General features: G+C 47.9%; 7 protein-coding genes and 1 non-coding gene across 8 annotated transcripts; 4 read left to right on the top strand and 4 right to left on the bottom strand.

The window, feature by feature from the left end:
- The first annotated feature begins 236 nt into the window (after positions 1–236).
- On the top strand, positions 237–327 carry F5891DRAFT_t29. Its single transcript has one exon. It is a non-coding gene; the product is annotated as a tRNA-Phe (tRNA).
- A 2-nt stretch (positions 328–329) lies between these two features.
- Positions 330–1,641, bottom strand: F5891DRAFT_1006898 (XAP5, circadian clock regulator-domain-containing protein). The gene is made up of 5 exons (XM_041360446.1): positions 1,337–1,641; positions 915–1,245; positions 743–862; positions 499–693; positions 330–449 (listed from the first exon to the last, which is right to left on the bottom strand). The coding sequence occupies exons 1-5, from the start codon at positions 1,609–1,611 to the stop codon at positions 405–407; spliced, it is 966 nt and encodes a 321-aa protein (XP_041231444.1). The 5' UTR covers positions 1,612–1,641; the 3' UTR covers positions 330–404.
- Positions 1,642–1,720: 79 nt separating this feature from the next.
- On the top strand, positions 1,721–2,270 carry F5891DRAFT_943338 (mitochondrial 30S ribosomal protein S13; the record flags this gene model as incomplete). The annotated part of the gene is made up of 2 exons (XM_041374475.1): positions 1,721–1,768; positions 1,818–2,270. 2 exons carry the CDS (start codon positions 1,721–1,723, stop codon positions 2,268–2,270), a joined length of 501 nt encoding a protein of 166 aa, XP_041231443.1.
- Positions 2,271–2,390: 120 nt separating this feature from the next.
- F5891DRAFT_943067 (BET3 family protein) lies at positions 2,391–3,188 on the bottom strand (the record flags this gene model as incomplete). The annotated part of the gene is made up of 4 exons (XM_041374459.1): positions 2,391–2,510; positions 2,566–2,802; positions 2,859–3,056; positions 3,120–3,188. 4 exons carry the CDS (start codon positions 3,186–3,188, stop codon positions 2,391–2,393), a joined length of 624 nt encoding a protein of 207 aa, XP_041231442.1.
- A 91-nt stretch (positions 3,189–3,279) lies between these two features.
- F5891DRAFT_629755 (TAFII55 protein conserved region-domain-containing protein) lies at positions 3,280–5,067 on the top strand. Its single transcript, XM_041372552.1, has 5 exons — positions 3,280–3,957; positions 4,007–4,156; positions 4,211–4,283; positions 4,337–4,755; positions 4,806–5,067. The coding sequence occupies exons 1-5, from the start codon at positions 3,340–3,342 to the stop codon at positions 5,019–5,021; spliced, it is 1,476 nt and encodes a 491-aa protein (XP_041231441.1). The 5' UTR covers positions 3,280–3,339; the 3' UTR covers positions 5,022–5,067.
- Positions 5,068–5,112: 45 nt separating this feature from the next.
- F5891DRAFT_942947 (Gaa1-like protein) lies at positions 5,113–7,534 on the bottom strand (the record flags this gene model as incomplete). The annotated part of the gene is made up of 11 exons (XM_041374451.1): positions 5,113–5,535; positions 5,590–5,959; positions 6,009–6,080; positions 6,131–6,410; positions 6,463–6,564; positions 6,629–6,730; positions 6,782–6,941; positions 6,989–7,073; positions 7,128–7,222; positions 7,271–7,373; positions 7,419–7,534. 11 exons carry the CDS (start codon positions 7,532–7,534, stop codon positions 5,113–5,115), a joined length of 1,908 nt encoding a protein of 635 aa, XP_041231440.1.
- Positions 7,535–7,828: 294 nt separating this feature from the next.
- Positions 7,829–12,466, top strand: F5891DRAFT_1125859 (uncharacterized protein; the record flags this gene model as incomplete). Its single annotated transcript, XM_041364023.1, has 21 exons — positions 7,829–8,216; positions 8,283–8,374; positions 8,528–8,605; positions 8,656–8,783; positions 8,833–8,917; positions 8,966–9,061; positions 9,117–9,184; positions 9,240–9,557; positions 9,605–9,718; positions 9,767–9,844; positions 10,017–10,238; positions 10,288–10,375; positions 10,429–10,617; positions 10,669–10,768; positions 10,818–10,925; positions 10,977–11,119; positions 11,176–11,316; positions 11,364–11,632; positions 11,685–11,801; positions 11,858–12,110; positions 12,158–12,466. 21 exons carry the CDS (start codon positions 7,829–7,831, stop codon positions 12,464–12,466), a joined length of 3,384 nt encoding a protein of 1,127 aa, XP_041231439.1.
- Positions 12,467–12,497: 31 nt separating this feature from the next.
- Positions 12,498–16,898, bottom strand: F5891DRAFT_1006873 (uncharacterized protein). Its single transcript, XM_041360445.1, has 9 exons — positions 16,357–16,898; positions 15,798–16,293; positions 14,383–15,737; positions 14,195–14,331; positions 14,096–14,140; positions 13,681–14,037; positions 13,457–13,629; positions 12,879–13,404; positions 12,498–12,787 (listed from the first exon to the last, which is right to left on the bottom strand). The coding sequence occupies exons 1-9, from the start codon at positions 16,508–16,510 to the stop codon at positions 12,764–12,766; spliced, it is 3,267 nt and encodes a 1,088-aa protein (XP_041231438.1). The 5' UTR covers positions 16,511–16,898; the 3' UTR covers positions 12,498–12,763.
- Between the last annotated feature and the right edge of the window lie 14 nt (positions 16,899–16,912).

Raw genomic sequence — 16,912 nt, 5'->3', positions numbered from 1 at the left:
TTCTACCTTGCATCTCACTTACAGACAAGGCATGTATTATAGCATCTGGGTTAGGATTGCCTAGTCTATTCACTATAATCCATATCATCTGAGATACTTATCATTCAATGTATGTTATCTGAAATTGCATGGCAGACTCTTTGTGCAATATACACCTTAAGGCCCATCAGACACCACTCATTGCTCTCTGGAAATGGGGAATGTACAAGTATGGATAATCTCACTCCAAGTGAATCGCCGGGGTAGCTCAGCTGGGAGAGCAACAGACTGAAGTAATGAATAGGCGCTGCCTTCTGGAGGTCCCGTGTTCAATCCACGGTCCTGGCATATATTTTTAATGATAGTCATAAATTTTATCATGTCTTCAAAACGTAATGTGTACACAGAGTATGAACGTAAAGATATCAAGCGATAGTGTACTTTCCGTATTCTTTCTCTGGGTCGTAGATCTATGCCTTGATTAACAAGATATGGACCCAGGAAGGACGCTTTGCTTACCTCCCATCGAGAGGCCGGAAAGATGTGTTTGAACCGTTGGTACCAGCTTCTCTCAACCACTTTACCAGCGTGTGACTCGTCTTTCTCCTTGGTTGCATCAGCAAGCAGGCGAACATCATCATGAACGTCAAAATTAAACAATGGCCCACTCTTTCCACGAGCTTTGTTGATGATGAAGTCATAGAACGTATGATGCTGTCGAAATACATTGAAATAAATAATCATCAGGGAAAATCAAACTCACATGAGGTATTATGAGATCCTCCTTGATGTACATCAAATTGTCAACGCTAACGCCTCGCAATTCCGGGAACTGCTGTCGGCACTTTTCCAAGAAAGCACTAATGGTATCACCTTTCTTGCACTGAAGCATTCTGCGAATGAGTGAACGAGCATCAGATAAATATAGAACATACCACAACCGACTTCCTGTGACCACTCCCATCCCAATAAGAATAAGTAATCTCGATTTCTTCCTGTTTGAGCTCCTCTTGTCTGCGAATCCATTCTTGACGCAACCTTTCACGCTCTTTCCTTTCCGCTTCCTCTCGTTCACGGTCCGGGAGGAACGATGTATCGACATTGGGATTCTTACGGAACTTGGCGCGCTTGGACGGTTGTTCACCGGTTTGGACTTCAGGACTTTGACGCGACGACGTGTCTCCATCGACATCGCCTTCGTCATCCATGGCAAATGATAAAGTAGCTTTTGTCTTCTTGCGTTTCTTTACCTTCTTTGTTTCGTCTCTAAACAAATCCTCCATGGAATATAAGCCATCTTTCCACACGGTCGCCACGGCACAAGAGAGAATGGCATTGGACACTGAAAACAACATACTTGAGTTCATTGGTGCGAGCAGCTTCGCGTGCCTTTGCCTCCTCCAGCTCTTTCCTTCTCTGCTGAAAGTCCTCCAACCTCACTAGACCGATAGTCTGGTTCTTAAGAGTTTCTTCCATGGAGTCATTTTGACCGACAAATTTGTTGACTGATGGACGGGATTTTTCCGTTTCGTTGATGAGAGTCTGTTTTTGGCGTTCATATTCTTCACGATTCTGAGCGCGCTGCTTGATGAAAGCATCCTCGCGACGTCCTTCGGCGTTGTTAGTAGCCATGAAGGTTCTGGTTGTGTGGTGTGAAGCGCGAAGTCGCGGAGTATGAAATTACTTTTCAAGCTTCAAGCTTTGAAGTTCACTGTTCCCTTCTAATTGTTCCGAGTGAGCCATGGTCCACGTCTTGGGGGTGCAACTCCCAGACTACCAATATGCAAGGGTGCGCTATAGCTATTTTTCTCCGAAAGTTTTACTCACTGTCAAGTTAGTTTGCCTTGACTGCATTCTATGGCATTGGCCATAAAACTGCACATCGACTTTGTGCACGTCTTCAAATTCACGACAAGTGCAAAGTCCGAAGTCTAACACCCCATCAAATCACAGAACTTGCCGCGTTCCTTTCCTCTCCATCTACTTCAATACCTATTCCTCGCTTTCCATTAGCCACGTCGTCCTATAAACCTCCCCCGGCCTCCACCCCACTCGCAGTCCTGAAGGAGGAGATGAAGAAGCTCTCACAGAGGGCATGGGCAGATCCACTGAGAAACATCAAGATCGAGAGCGAAGCAAGGAGAGTAGTCAAGGATAACATTGCGCACCAGCGCATGATAGGCAGTTACGTTGGCAAGAGGCATGCCATGGGTTTACCTGTCCGCGGCCAGAATACCCAAAACAACGCGCGGACCGCGAAGAAACTCAACAGGGTCGATCGTCGTGGCTGAGGGTGTTCATTATGTCTGTTTATATATCCTCGGAAGTTCGCCGGACACCGCGCTTGTCCCAAATTTGTCTTCCATGTAGAAGATAATACACTATTCCTGAGTACATCCAAGGTGGCTTATCTAGTCGTCTCCGACTGGCACTTCTTCTTCCAGGTACTTCAGCAATGTCACTCGAATCTCCGTGCTCTCGTCACCGCGAAGTACATCAGACAAAAACTCTGCCTGCACCTGCATCTGGACCTTTGAAATGGGTGTGATACATAGTTGCGCCGATTATTTTAGTTTGTGAACTTACCATCTCAAGTGCTCCTCTAAGAACACCACACAGCACGTTACTAAACCATAGCCCTCCTTCCAAAGCTTCGTCAGGGAGTTCGACAAATTCAGCCAAGGGATTCTCATCCAGGGTCAGGATGAAAGACGAGCCAGGAACTCCTGATTGTTGAACTGTACTGGTCGGGCGGGCGGAAGGTGGTGGAGCACCAGAGTGCGTGACTGTTGGTGTGATGTTTAGGAAGGATTTAAACCCGACCTTCAAATGAGGTCCTCTGAGAACGTCAGCTCAGGGGAGTGGTGATAAGCGCACACCTTTGCCGCCACCTCGCCCACTTCCCGGAAGTCAGAGCAGCGACCTAAAGAGCTCCTTGCAAGGAAGTCCTCGATTAATCGTGTTCCAATGTTATATCCCATTTTCTCGAGTTGCTTGTTCACTTCGGCATAATCTTCATAGTCTTGGATCAACTGAACGACGAGGGCGCCATATGTAAGAGAAAACAACTCTGAATTCTGTTTTGGGGGTTAGTTGGGGCCTGATTGACCCAAAGGCACGACACAAAGTCCAAACCTCACGATTTTATCTGTACGACTTTTCCAAAGATCCTCTCCGATGGCTTTATACTGTTTGCTCGTCGTCGCCATCGTCGACGAAAGTAAGATTCTTGTGCATCGAGTATACACTGTGACCGTCACGTCTGGTGTGACCGAAATGATATTTGGAGTTCACATTTGACTTGTTTGAGCGCGCTAAGCGCTTTGGCTCGGCCAACTTTGAGTAACCATCAACCACATCATGGATGACGACCTTATAGTTGTAGACGATATTGACGAACAACAAGCAGGCCCTTCTACCGTCAATGGCGCTAAGCCGACCCCTCCAACTCAACCGCAGAGAACACGGCCCCTTCGTGCCGCAGCGGAACATGCATTGGCTACAACCCTTCGTCTAAGGGGCACCCCCGAGCCTTCCGAGCGAACGACGCGCTCCTCGTTGGCAAAGAATCGACCCCAGCCAAAGCTAAAACTCAAGCTCAGCGATAAAGCAGCTGCGCAGGCTCCCGGAATGTCATTCCTGGGCTCATATGATCGGGAGTTAGACTCAGATGATGAGGACCTTGCATTTGAAGAACAATTCATTATCCGTATGCCGCCTGGGGAGGACTGTGAAAAGTTACGCAAGATGGTTTCCTCCAGAGAAGTCGGGAATGATGTATGGTTTAAATTCAAAGGCGAGTGGCCTCCCTCTCCTGCAGTGGTCGGGTTGCTCGAACTTTACCTAGACTCCCGCCGAGGAGTCTTCCATATTGGAAATACCTTGTATTCCTTCAAGCTTGTCGATCTTCCGTGTATCATCGAAGCGCAGAAGACTTTGGACAACAAGCAAATGTTCAAAGTAGCAGACATATGTCAGGTTACTTGTCTCGCTTGTTCTGTCGTATCTTCCACTTACGTGCCTGCAGATGCTTGTGGTTGAAAACCGCATTCCCAATGAGGAGTCGTTTACAACAACTCGTAATGTAAACGTCGATGAGTTTATCTGGCCGCACGGTATCACGCCGCCTTTGCACCAAGTTCGCAAACGGCGATTTCGAAAGAGGGTTAACAAGAGGGTACGTCCCCCGTATAGTCATATTAATACGCGTAATTCCGATGCTGCCAAGTAGACTATTGAAAGTGTTGAGGAGGCGGTCGAGCGGTTGTTGGCCACGGATGAACTTGCTTCAGAGGTCAAATATGGTATCATCATCATCCTTTGGAGTTGGGTCTGTTTTGAAATGTCTTGCTGCTAGATGTTCTGGAAAATGTTAACCCGGATCTTTCCGACTCAGAATTTATTGAACGAGATGAGCCCATGGATGCACCTACACCCGGTGTCGTTGGCTCCGAGGCAGGCGATGCTCCTACTCCAGGACCAGACTTCGGGGGAGATGAGGGGGAAGCTGAGGAAGCAGATGAAGATGAAGGCGAAGGCGACATTGACGAAGACCTCGCCGCAGAGCTAGATCTTGCCCTCGGTGATGAAGATGAGGAGGGTGAGGGTGATGATGAGGAGGATGACGAAGAGGATGAAAGTGAGGATGAGGATGAGGACGACGATGACGAGGAAGCGCAGGAGAGGAAACTGTTGAATGAAGAAATCAGGGACCTCGAAGCTGCCGTGTTGAAGAAACAAACTGAAATTGCCAGCTCCGCAAATCCTTTGATCAAGGTATTTGTTTCTACACTGTCTTCATGTTCTAATTCTCATGTTACTTGTAGAAACGATTTGAGGATGCACTACGCAAGTTATCAGCTGACCTCGAGATGAAGATTGCCCAGAGAGACGAGATGAAAGAAAGACAACGGCGGAAGAGGGAGGGTATCGCACCAGAAGATCCGGACACAGACCCAGAGGGAGCTACTCAGGAAGAAGTAGATCAAACAATGGGAGATCTGTTTGGGTCCGACGATCACGCTGCAATGGACATCGGTTAATGCGGTACTACACACTCATTGCGCCGTGCTTTGCATTTTAACACTATCGCCTGTACATTGTAATGTGACATTAGGCTACGCTGCCATTGATCTATGACCCTTGTAGACATACAATAGCAGCTTGCATAACGAGCGGGGCGTACACAATACATATGAACGGCGCAAACCATACACCCAGCACCTCCCAGTTCCAGATCGCGCTTTCAACCTCTTCAGGTACCAACATTAACCAACCCCATGCTAGCACACAGTAGCCAGCATATCGCAAACGAGAGGTCGTTGTACTTGAGGATGTACACGACGTCGCCAGAGGGATACCCATAGTTGTAACAAGCATGGCAGCGAGGGAAAAGTTTAGTAGAGACGTGATAGATATCACTGTTGATGCTAGGCATAGATTCGACGATTTCAGGAGCATCGAAGTTGGAGCTGCTTCCGGGGCGTTTGTCGAAAGTAGCGGAAGGAGGACTGGAGGTATCACAGACACGGTGGTAAAGATAACTGGCGCAAGAAACTATAGGACGGGTGGGGTCAGTGTATAGTACCGACAGGTAGTCAAACAACTAACCGAAGGGTACTCGGCGAACCATCGACTGCAAACTAGGTTGAATACGAGAACTCCTAAAACATGAGTAGTCACCACAACGATAAGCGCAGACAGCATGGGTCGTCGCCTATTTCTCCATGTGCCTTTCGCAGGACTGGACTTCTCAGTCTCGTTGCCTTTCAGAGAGGCCTCAGATATTTCGCAAACCCACCCCGCAGTCACCCACTCGCCAAGCCCTCTGAATAACATGGCCACGCTGACGAGGATGGTGCTTGGGAGAAACATGCCGATCTTCATGAACGTCCCGGGGCTGGTTAAGATATAAAAGAAGAAGGAAGCGTGTAAACGCTCTAAAAGGTTATTCATTGTTCTAAGGGTAGACTCGACGATTCTAATGGGCGTTGCTGTAGTTGGGAGTGAGATAATTTAGAATGACTCACCTTCCTAGTGCATGGAACCCATGCGGTCCGTCTGCTGGAACGGCAAACAAGGTGATAGCATCGATACGGAATCTGAATCAAGTCAGTATCCTCATACAAGCTTCTAAGAACAACAAAATTACTGATGCATCAGGCCATGCACCCCGCTGCACATGCCGCGAGCCTGGTAGCCGATGTGTCGGACTACATTCCGAACGCGATACCCATATTGCTGAAGTTGTGGACTCTGCTTAATAAAAGGCGGAACCCATGGCGGAAAGAGGTTCTGCTCTGGCAATTGATCGACAGAATCTGAATACTCCAGGTGATCGTACACTGTCATTGGGACGCCACCTGTATAATGTGAGATTAGTCGGAAAGAATTGATGAGGTCCTGATTTGGGAGACGTCCGTTCAAGCCCTCTGTAGGCATTCTTGAGTAGTCAGAAAATGAGATGGTAGGTGTGTTGCCCACCATGGAAGACACCAAGGTGCGAAAAAGAATGACTGCTGTAGTCAATATTCAAAGCAGTCCAAATGACCCCCGAGGTATGCTCAAGAGGATCTGTACGAAGATCTAGTAGTGGCAGTGGACAAGAGAATGAAGGCTAAGTTGATACTGCAGATGCAAAACGACATACTCGACGGTATTGTGCCATGGTATGCATTCAGCCATGCATGCATTCCGTGGAGGTAGTCGTCGCTGATGATAAAGATGATATCTTTCGCCCATAAGGAATAATCTGCCAAGCGTGTTGTATATCAGAAATTTGAAAGCCACTCAATAACCCTACCTTTTAAGAATGCAGCGAGAGATAATACGGTAGATGTCCCACGCAAATTCAGTGTGCCGCGCCCTGCCCTGCTTAACCATGATGCACTAATTACTATCGCTTCTGTTCCAGCGGCTCGAGGCGACGACATTACGGCATACGCATTATTGCCTGAGACGGTCTGGCAAATGTTTATAACAAACTGGCTGCTAAACAAAAAAAACTCACTCCTTTACTGGTACTGAAAGTATAATTTTGTATGGAAGCAGCAAGGCCAAGTTTACTGAATTCAGTCCTGAAGAATTCCGCTCTTCTGTCGATAACATGAGTCAGGGCGGTTGAATGACCAAAGAGGAGAACGACATACTGTTCACTGGTGAGATTTCGTTCTTGAATACCATCCAGTTGGTACAGTTGCAAGTCTGCTGTGTGAACATCGCCCCAGTTCCAATATGTATTAACCTGTGGCTCCATTAGATCATGTAGCAAGCAAGCAATATGCACACGTACTTGCGCAGGCTGGAGCGCATTCTCGTCTATGTATGTTCCTTGGGAGAGCATTGGTATAGGGATAAGCAGCATCCACGCATATCCAATAACAAACAAGGCAGTCCTACGCAAATTCAGCGAGAGAGCGAACAATAGAGACTCCACTGACGTCAATTTTGTTAAATTACGATGGATATAGGCAGCTGCCTGTCTTCGCCGTCGAAGTCTTGCGATATTCGCGTCTGGCCTCCTGGGGCGCTTTAGGAAACCTCGTATTCTGTCCATGGGTTTATGGTGATGACTGGTTACAAGTATCCTGGAGACGCGTGAAGATGAGACACTTTTATGCAAGTCAGAACATAGAGAACATGTCGATGATCTGTGGTTTCAAGCAAAGAGCACCAGTTACGTAACGTCGTCGAGTTTGTTTGCGCGGAACCTTCGGCGGAACCAGATTAATATTTGAGTTTATGGAAGTCAAGTTGCTCCCTGTCTCCGGGTTCAACTCGTCCACGTTTCTTTCTCCTCCCTCCATCATCTTTATAGCCGAATCCGTTCTTCAGCTTCCATCGACCGGTCATGCCTGCGAAGCGCAAACATCGTTCGTCGCCGGCTCCTAAGGGACTAGCTGCAGGGGAACCACTTAAACGAGGCAAATTGCCTGGCAGCGATCCATGGGGTTGGGTTGGTACGGAGGTCACCCATCCCTCTCAGGTCACCTTGGAACATCGTCTTATGTCGTGTGGTCTCTCTCGGAGGAGTAACAACCCGTTTTGTGCCAACAAGTACGCACACAAGTCAGAGAAGCAGAACAGCCCTACTCCCAAGCGTGAACCCGCAGATGGCGAGCCGGGAAACGACATCATTGTTGTCTCGGATGATACACCACCACCATGCAGTAAGAAGTTGTGCAAGAACAACCCTAATTGTTTGAATTACCTCGGACAAGAGACATGGAAAGACGAAGGCGAGTCTACAAACTACCAACGCGACTTTCTACGGCGCAAATTTAACATACACGTTGTGAACCTAGACAAAGTCAGGGATCTATTCCTGAAGGCATCTGACCTAGGGTTCAACCCAGTGCTCAACGCCCGAGATCCCGAACTTCCTGTTGGCTTAAAGGTAGAACAAAATATCGTGCTCTCTGAGATCGTGCAACGAGTCATACTCATACATGCAATTCAGAACCTTGGTGCGACGTGCTATGCGAATGCTTTCATTCAAGTAGGTATCTTTTCGCCTCATCATCTCGAACTGATTAGAACAAGCGCCAAGGTATGGTTTAGAGACCTAGCTTTTCGCAATGGTGTCTATATGTGTCAGCCATCACAAGATAAGGAAGATGTATTTGAGGTTGGTGAGCAGATGATAAATGAGTGCATATAAATCAAACTTGCGCCTAGGATTCGCCTATATTTCAGTTACAAGTGACGTTTACTGCATTGCAGGAATGCACCCAAAACGTCTTCAATCCCGAAAAACTTGCTGAAAGCTTAAAGCTTTCAACCTCAGAACAGCAAGATGCACAAGAGTCAGTCGTTGTTAGTCGATTTTGAATCATTTCCTCATGAATTAAGCAGGTTCTCAAAGCTTTTTATGTCTCACCTCGATGCTGAATTCCAGAAACAGTCATCACCATCTTTAAGATCACTTGTATCTAATCAGGTAGATCCTCTCCTCGCCTGACGTGCCGATCAATTTATGCTGCTAAAGTTTCAAGGGGAGCAAGTATACGGCACAATCTGCGGTAATTGCCACAATAAATCTGAGCGATCTACGGACTTCCTTGAACTTGAAATAAATATCGAGGTTATTGATACCATTCACATACTCACTCTGGTAGGCTAATGCAGCCTTTGCTCAGAACAACGCTCGGCTGGAGGACCGTATCGCTGCTCTTCTACAGGACGAGAAACTCACTGGTGACAACAAGTTCGTGGAGATGTAGATTTTCTATTCGAACAGGTCACTCAAGCGTGCTTACCAGGTACCTGTGTTCGAAATGCGAGTCGCTCCAGGATGCCACACGGTATACTGAGTTGCGAAACCTTCCTCCTGTACTTCATTTCTCCCTCTTACGATTTGTTTACGACTTTGCCTCTATGGAGCGCAAGAAGTCTAAGCACAATCTTCTGTTCCCAACGACACTTGACATGGACCAATTTGTAGGTTCTGCTGCCGCCCGAAAAGCAGCGAGTAGCGACAAGAGTGCCAGAAAGGACATCTATGAGCTCAGAGGTGTTCTATTACACAAGGGACCGAGTGCATATCACGGCCACTATGAGGCTCAAGTCCTGGATACCGCGTGAGTGACCCGACAAGTGTTCGTATGACGTATTGAAGATGGCACAGATCGAATACATGGTTTCAGTTTGACGACGAAAATGTCACAAAGATTGATTCACTCGGAGAAAGGAGATACACTGGTCGCGATATAATTGACGTTCTGAATGGGAACCCCAAGAAGTATATATGGCCAAGTTATTGGAAAAGTGAACTAATCGATTGCGGCAGGGGAAGTACTGGAAATTCTCGTGGACGTCCCGCAAAGAAAAGGCGGCGGATCGATGATAGCGACGATGACGTTGTCGAGTAAGTTCACTGAGAGATTTACTGGCAAGGTCTTTTTGAACCATGATTGGTAGAGTTTCATCACCACCCACGGAACCTAAGATCCCTGAGGCAAAACAGCACGGTCTTGAGTACTGCATACCCTTGTTGCTGAAGTATCGCTGATTTCATCCTTGTTTTTCAAAACGTCCAGGGATATCTTTTTATCGAAAGACGTCTACATGCTTATTTATGTTCGCAAGGATGTCCCATCCCCAGACAACGCCAACTGGCCAATGACTATTGCTAGCCAAGGATCCGAGCATGGAGCCATGACGATTGATGGTGGAAGTTTTTTCCCTCCCCCACGCGCTCAGGAGGTTGTAAATAGTCTGAATGCAGCCCATGACATGGCCTGTGACGCATATGCAAAGAGGCAAGCCAGTTTGATACTTGAAATGATTCCTTTTTATCATGTGTTTTAGGGAAAAAGAAGCAAAGGAACATTTTGATGAGTTGCTCAGGAAGATGAAAGCCATCTATTCCTCTTGGAGCGTCAATTCTATGGATGAGGTGCTTGATTTCCTCCATTCTATGTGTTCACTTGTTTACGATTGCTGTCCTAGGACTCCGTCATCATAAGCCGTCATGCTCTCGAACGATGGTTGTCTAAACCTCTTGCAAAGCCAAAAACCAAACCTAGGAGCGGAGAGGAACCAGAGACCACACCCGAGATTTCGTCAAGTTCAGACATCCTTTGCTACCACGACTTTATGGATCCTCAAAGAGCCAACAATATGAAGCGTGTCTCCGCTGTAAGTACATCAAGCAATCCCTTGCGTAGTAGTACTAAATCCAAATTTTAGAGCGCGTATAAGAAGCTCGCTGAGTTTAGCGAGTCTGAAATTTCTCCGGTATGCCAGGTGCATGACGTTTGTGAGACATGTGTCAGGGAATCATTCATAGGCAAGTTCAAGCCTCATTTTTCCGTGATTTTACTTCATTACCCAAATAGAAAAACTATATCAAGTCGAACATCCTCGACTGGTAGCACAGTTCGATGCGGTCTGTGATGAAACCCCTGATCAACCGGGTTACTGGATATCCAAGAATTGGCTCAAAGGTACTCGTTGTCCTATGGTAGTGTGTAGTACATTACTGATTACATTCACAGACTGGCGATTGCAGAAGCCCAAAATGCACACACCGCTGCAAGGAGATGCATCACCCGATGCCCCAGAGTATCTCGCTCACGTTGTGTGTGAACATGGTCAACTGTCGCTGGTGTCAACAGCACGAAAGAGCATATCCACTCAGGTAGTCCTGTTCTATTTATCTCGTGGGCAGATAACATCGCTAAACATGGTCATAAGGCTGGTGACATAATTAAAGGCTTGTTCCCTCAATGGGTACCACGCTCAACTCAGGAAGAGCTCTGCGCTGTTTGTGAGGCAACCATAAATATGTCCAGGGAAGACAAGCGTGAGCTACGGAGGAAAGCTGAAGACGAGAAGGTGTGTTGAAAGTGGGCTTGACGAGCTCGGCGGCTCACACGGTCCAGGCACGGCTACGTCACATGCATGACAACGCCCTAACAGGAAACACTCTGCTCCTCGAGAATGTCCCGTGTGCTATCCTGCCTGCACACTTCGTGCGTTTGTGGAGAAAGTGGGTCACTCGGCCAACAGATGGACCTCGTCCCGAAGGTGTCAATAATTCACAATTCCTGTGTGAGCATGGGCACCTTCTTTTCGATCCTAATTGTCCAAACGATTGGGACACGTCTATTGCGGTTGTACAAATGACAGAGTGGATGCTGTTAGCAGATTTGTGTGTCGTACCTGGACCTCACGATATGTCTTTTTGATTGTTCCGATTATAGGTATCCATGCAGCTCCCCCATCACACTGGAGAAGAAACTTGTCGAAAACCCACCGAACGTATTTGACACCAAGTTCGAGCACGATGTTCCCGTGTGTCGTGACTGTCGTTCAAAGAGGTGGGCACTCTTGACTATTTCAACTCCTGTTATTTCAATACAGATACCCCACGCAGGCGGTCTAACTATGATGTTGCTGAGATCACTGTTCGGCTGTTGAGTGGGAAAAACGCATCCAAGGATGTTGTGACGCAAGAGAACAAAAACCATAAATCCGAGGAGAATGGTCAGCATCCTCAAATGACATATGGATCTAATAGGACCTTCGGTACGCGGCAGTCAAAGCGCATACGTGAATCCAAGGATGGTGTAGAAAAGAAACGGATCACTGTCTCCAAGTCGACCACGGTGAAGGACATCAAAGTGATGGTCAGTGCCTGTCTTGTGTGTTGATTGTTCCTTGACTTTCGTCACAGCTATATGAAGCGCTCAAGATCCCAACAATCTGTCAACGATTGTCTTACTGTGGCCAGGAACTGGATGATAATTCGGTCACTGTCGCAACTCTTGGGCTTCTCATAAACGATGTCCTTGATCTTCGGGAAGAGGCAGAAGATGACGAGAATGCAATAACAGATGACGTTAATCGTGCGAAGAAAAGGCGCAAGGAAGAGCGAGGTTTTGGTGGTACCCTCTTGGCTTCGTCACATCCAAATATCGTTGCAGACGTTACTGTAAGCTCTGAAGGGGAGCCGCAGTCTGACCATGAGTACCCCCAGATCTGATCTGAAGCTTTGAGGAATGCGATTTCTCGGTATCATATAGAAGTACAGATAATGCTTAATCGACCCTCTTTTACACTCTTGAGTCACGATAATGATTGAATGCCGTGCAGGATTTCTATAGGTGTTGATGAAGAAAGTGAGATAAGCAGATAACCCAACGGGCACATAATGAGTCCTGAAGCCCTAAAGAAGATATGCAAAGAATTGTGGAACATCATGATAGTCGGCCAAAGTCTGACAAACTACCAGAAGACATAGCAGATGGATAATGAACGACACCAACACTAGATTGAGTGGTCATGGTTGCTGGATATGATGCGGCTGGAGGTAGTGTCCCGGCAGAGTGGGAGTGCAGAGAGTTCATGGGCATTGATCGTTGAGCGGAATCGAGCATCGCTGAAAGTGGACTTACTGGAGCTCTAATCTGCTGTTGCAACAAGGAACTTGCAGTCATCAGGACGTCAACCTCGTTGGATAACGGTCCAGTGATTTCGACAGCCTGTGCAACGGCTGATTGCGTAGCGACCGACACTTCGTTAACAGTCACCTGTGTAGCAGCATCAGGTGGGGGAGTGAAACCCGCGGAGATCTGATTCGCAACAGCAGCAGAGCGATCCGCAACTACTTGGCGTGCAGCCTGGAATACGACCTGTTGTGCCGCTGCTGCTAACACAGTAGTTGCCTGTGGGCCGATCTCCGACCGTTGTTGACCAGTCACTTCTTGGTCGAACGCTTGTGCGGTAATTGTCAACACATGCTGTTGCTTCGCGAGGGCCTGCAGCTCAGGGCCGGGCTCGCCTGGTGTCGCGGAAGAGATTATTTGAGACTGAGCTTCTTGAGCGACACGCTGAGCAGCTGACGTCAGCACCTGAATCACTTGCGCATCACGCGTGGCAACTGGTGACACCAGACCAGACGATGGCTGGGACCTCAACGGCCTGGAATGAAACACGTGAGAGTGGACGTCCTCGAATATGGACTGGCACTGACCTGGGAGATGCCTGAGGAACTGAGGATTCACTTGTCACCCGACGTGGCTTATGCATCTCCCCATTCATAGAACCGCGACGCGAGGCAGAGAACGAGGTGTCAAGGTTCGAGACAGGCACAATATTAAGATGGAAGGTCTGCGTCAGCAGTTCTTCTTGCCCATCTTGAACATACTACGCCGCTAGCATTAGATAACAATGGACGTCCACACAGATGAAACGTACACGGGCTACAACCGTGATGTCACAGCTCTCTGCATCCGGGGGAGGCGTTCCTGACAGCACATCGTCTTCCCAAAATAGCCAGGATGGGAGGGACGGCGAAGTGTACGTAACTATCAAGTTCGATCGCGATGCCTGTGGATCCCATATACGAGGTGCCCAAGACCACCGAAGGCCAACGTAAGCAACACCAGGCGGCGAGCCAGCCACTTTCCGATGAAAAGGGCGAAAAGTCCAAGTGCCATCATGAGGGCTCTTCTTTGCATCTATGTTCCAAATATGATTACCCTTAGACTTGGTCTTTTTACCATCCTCGTTGAAGCGCGAGATATACGGTTGGTTCCACAGATAGTTGCGGATCTGCACGAAATCAAAGTTCAGTCAAGTTATCATCAGATGATCGATTTCATGGGCTAGCCTTCTTCATAGGAATTTTCTCTTCTGGGTAGCCTTGTTTGGCCAGCTGCAGGGGCGTCAATATCTCATCGATCGCCTCGTGTCTCCAAAGATTACCCACCTCTTCCAAAAATGCATTTGTGAAAGCCTGTATCCGGAATTTAAATGGTCGAAAATCAGGTGACTCATCTAGACGTTGCATTTTCTTTGCCATTAGTGTTTGATGTATCGGCTCCCCTTTTGCATCGGTGGCATCCACTACAGGAAAAGAGGTTATCAATAGTAGAAATCATCGGAGGAAATACTCACAATTTGAACAGATACTGTTCAAGAACTCGAAGAAGATACGGTCGACTTCCGCGCGATACTCTTGCGGAACTTCATTGCTGTGCCCTTGCGTTGATGTCGGAGACAAATTCTCTGTAGATTGTCGTGTAACAAGAGAACCTGAACGAACGTCATGTCCCGTGACAGTGCGAGATGAACTTGAATGATGAGAAATAGTCCTCAATCCTGAGGATTCAGGCGGGCTATGTGAGACATCGGACTCATCATGCTCTCCTTCAAGGGATGAAGTTGGACTATGCGACCCAAGCGATTGTGCCGTAGGTGCTGAATTCAAAAAATCAAGGGCATTGGAGGAAGTTACCTCGGATATTCCGAACGCCAATGGATTTACATTGTTAGTCGTGAATGAGCCGGATCTAGAAACTCTGCCGATCGGCGGGGTAATGCCCGAGCCGGTATTCGTGAGAGAACGTGGCTGTGAAGATGATGAAGGGAATGCTCCGGTTGTTGAAAATGGGAGTGGTCCGAGAGACGAGCCATTGCTGGGTATCGAATGAAAATTGATGCCGGCGTTGAGGGAACTTCCCGAAAGTGAATGTTGATGGCTGCGATGAGGTAATGTGGTAGCACTGTCCGACCACGAGGTCCGGACGGTGGGGGGAGGGGGGAAATGAGTAGAATGAGGTATGGTTGTCGATAGCGGTGACGTTGAAATGAATTCCGTAGATGAGGGAGGCGGTGCTGAAGATACGGGTATCGAAAAGCCCATGGATGAGGTGGGCGGTTGATGTGAAATCAAACCATATCCTGAAATGGGAGGTTGACCAGCGGAGCTTGTTGGTCGGGAAGCTGAATCTGCAGGCGCATTTGCAGGAACATATGAAGCCGCAGATCGTATGTCAGTCATAGAGGCCGCAACAGCAGAAGAGAAAGGTTGTTGGCTAGACACTGGCGGAGGGATAATATGAAGTGGCGTGTCCTCTTGCGGCTCACGCTTTGGCGCCTTGATAACACGGTCGCCGGCCATTGATGAAGCACACCGTTTCCGAGACATGTCTGCAAGATCACCATTACTTTGACCATCCATAGTACCTAAGTCTGTTGCAGAGGAAAAGTGCATGCCCGACGCCAATTGCTCTTGCGTTAAAGAGACTGCGCTATGTGTCGATGGGGAAACATTGGAATTTGCACCCAGCAAAGAGAAGCGTCGAGGCGAAGGATGTCGTGATATGGCTGGAGTATCCGCAATTTTTGTGGCAGCAATAAGCTCAGAGACCAGTGTAATAGTCTTCTTGAGCTCATCAATTCTGACGTTGGCCTCAAGACCCTGACCGCGAGAACATGCTGTACTTGCTGATTGCGCGGTGTGCGCAATACTGCGCATTTACCCAAACATAATTATTCTTGGTCTTGAAGCAAAAGATACGAGAACTTACGTTTTGAGTATGTCTCCGACGACCAGTAGGTGCGAGTCGCCGGGTGTCTCTGGCGAGCTGTCGCGCCCAGTGAACAAATCAGGTACATCTGGGGGCGGGAAGATAAAACCTGAGTCTTGTGTCGGCTTTGATGAGCTATTGCTTAAAGGGGGAAACGCCAGCTCAGAAGCTGAACTGCCCAAAGCCCCCGGAGACCCAGAAGAATCCAATGCCCCGGCATGCACAGATTGAATCATAGACTGTCCATTGACCATGATAGACGAGGTATTCATGGTATATGCAGATGACACGCCATGAACGGCGGATGAAGGACCGCTGGAGCCCGAGGTCGGGCTTTGTGGGGAGTGAAGGGAAAGATGACTATCCATTCGCGACATCGAGCCGTATGAGAAATTTCGACAAGGAAAATTAGAAATAAAGCCGGGCGCTGGTGCACGCGATGAGCTAGGCGTATCAAGTACATCCATTGAATGCACTCCAGTGGAAGGAGAGGTATCTGCAAGAGAGAGTTGGAGAGCGTTAGGGTCGCCCCGTCGTTGGAAGATGGAAATAGCGTCACGCGGAGTATGAGACATGGTATTTTGTATGAGAGGATCCTCAGGGCGTTGAGGAACGAGAGCTGGGTAACCCAAAGAAAGGGTATTGGAAGGTGATTGAAGGCAGCTAGTGTCCATCTGAACATTTGGGTCCCGCGTATCATGAGGGGACATCATTGATCAAGGAAATGTGCTTCGGAACTAGTGAGCAGCCGCTGACAGCAAAGTTCCTGGGAGATCCGTTATGGAAGACTATGGCAAAAAGTATAAAGAGTTGAAGATCAAGGCGTGATTTTCTACAGAAAGAGATGGTACGGCGACAAGAGCGTCCAGCAGAGGTTGAAAGCAACAGAAAACCTTTGAACAGAAAGATTGCGATTGTTGTTCCGAAATGCTATGGACTGCCCGAATTTTAAGCTACAGACTGTCAGTAAGATCCACGATGCGGGATAGGGTGAATGCAAGAAGCTTTTTATGAGGATGCAAGGACACAAAATAAAAGCGCGGCTTTATCGAAATAGTAGCAGACACAAGAAAGTGAAGGAACATGCAGATTGCATGCAGTTAATGTCACGATTA

This window comes from Suillus fuscotomentosus (assembly GCF_016647785.1).
Source record: "Suillus fuscotomentosus strain FC203 chromosome Unknown F5891scaffold_6, whole genome shotgun sequence".
In the NCBI taxonomy this organism is placed as follows: Eukaryota; Fungi; Basidiomycota; class Agaricomycetes; order Boletales; family Suillaceae; genus Suillus; species Suillus fuscotomentosus.
The sequence above is the reverse complement of the archived record's forward strand: the minus strand, read 5'-3'. Positions and strand labels throughout refer to the sequence as shown.

Bases quoted from the DNA above. Each gene is read 5' to 3' on its own strand.
- F5891DRAFT_629755 (XM_041372552.1), top strand. From the start codon at position 3,340: ATGGATGACGACCTTATAGTTGTAGACGATATTGACGAACAACAAGCA. The intron at 3,958-4,006 runs GTTACTTGTCTC...ACGTGCCTGCAG, and splicing joins AAGTAGCAGACATATGTCAG to ATGCTTGTGGTTGAAAACCG. The intron at 4,157-4,210 runs GTACGTCCCCCG...GCTGCCAAGTAG, and splicing joins GAAAGAGGGTTAACAAGAGG to ACTATTGAAAGTGTTGAGGA.
- F5891DRAFT_1006873 (XM_041360445.1), bottom strand. From the start codon at position 16,510: ATGATGTCCCCTCATGATACGCGGGACCCAAATGTTCAGATGGACACT. The intron at 15,738-15,797 runs GTAAGTTCTCGT...GTAAATGCGCAG, and splicing joins GTCGGAGACATACTCAAAAC to TATTGCGCACACCGCGCAAT. The intron at 14,038-14,095 runs GCTAGCCCATGA...GATTTCGTGCAG, and splicing joins AGAAAATTCCTATGAAGAAG to ATCCGCAACTATCTGTGGAA.
- F5891DRAFT_1006898 (XM_041360446.1), bottom strand. From the start codon at position 1,611: ATGGCTACTAACAACGCCGAAGGACGTCGCGAGGATGCTTTCATCAAG. The intron at 863-914 runs GTATGTTCTATA...AGAATGCTTCAG, and splicing joins GTCACAGGAAGTCGGTTGTG to TGCAAGAAAGGTGATACCAT. The intron at 450-498 runs GTAAGCAAAGCG...ATCAAGGCATAG, and splicing joins TTCCGGCCTCTCGATGGGAG to ATCTACGACCCAGAGAAAGA.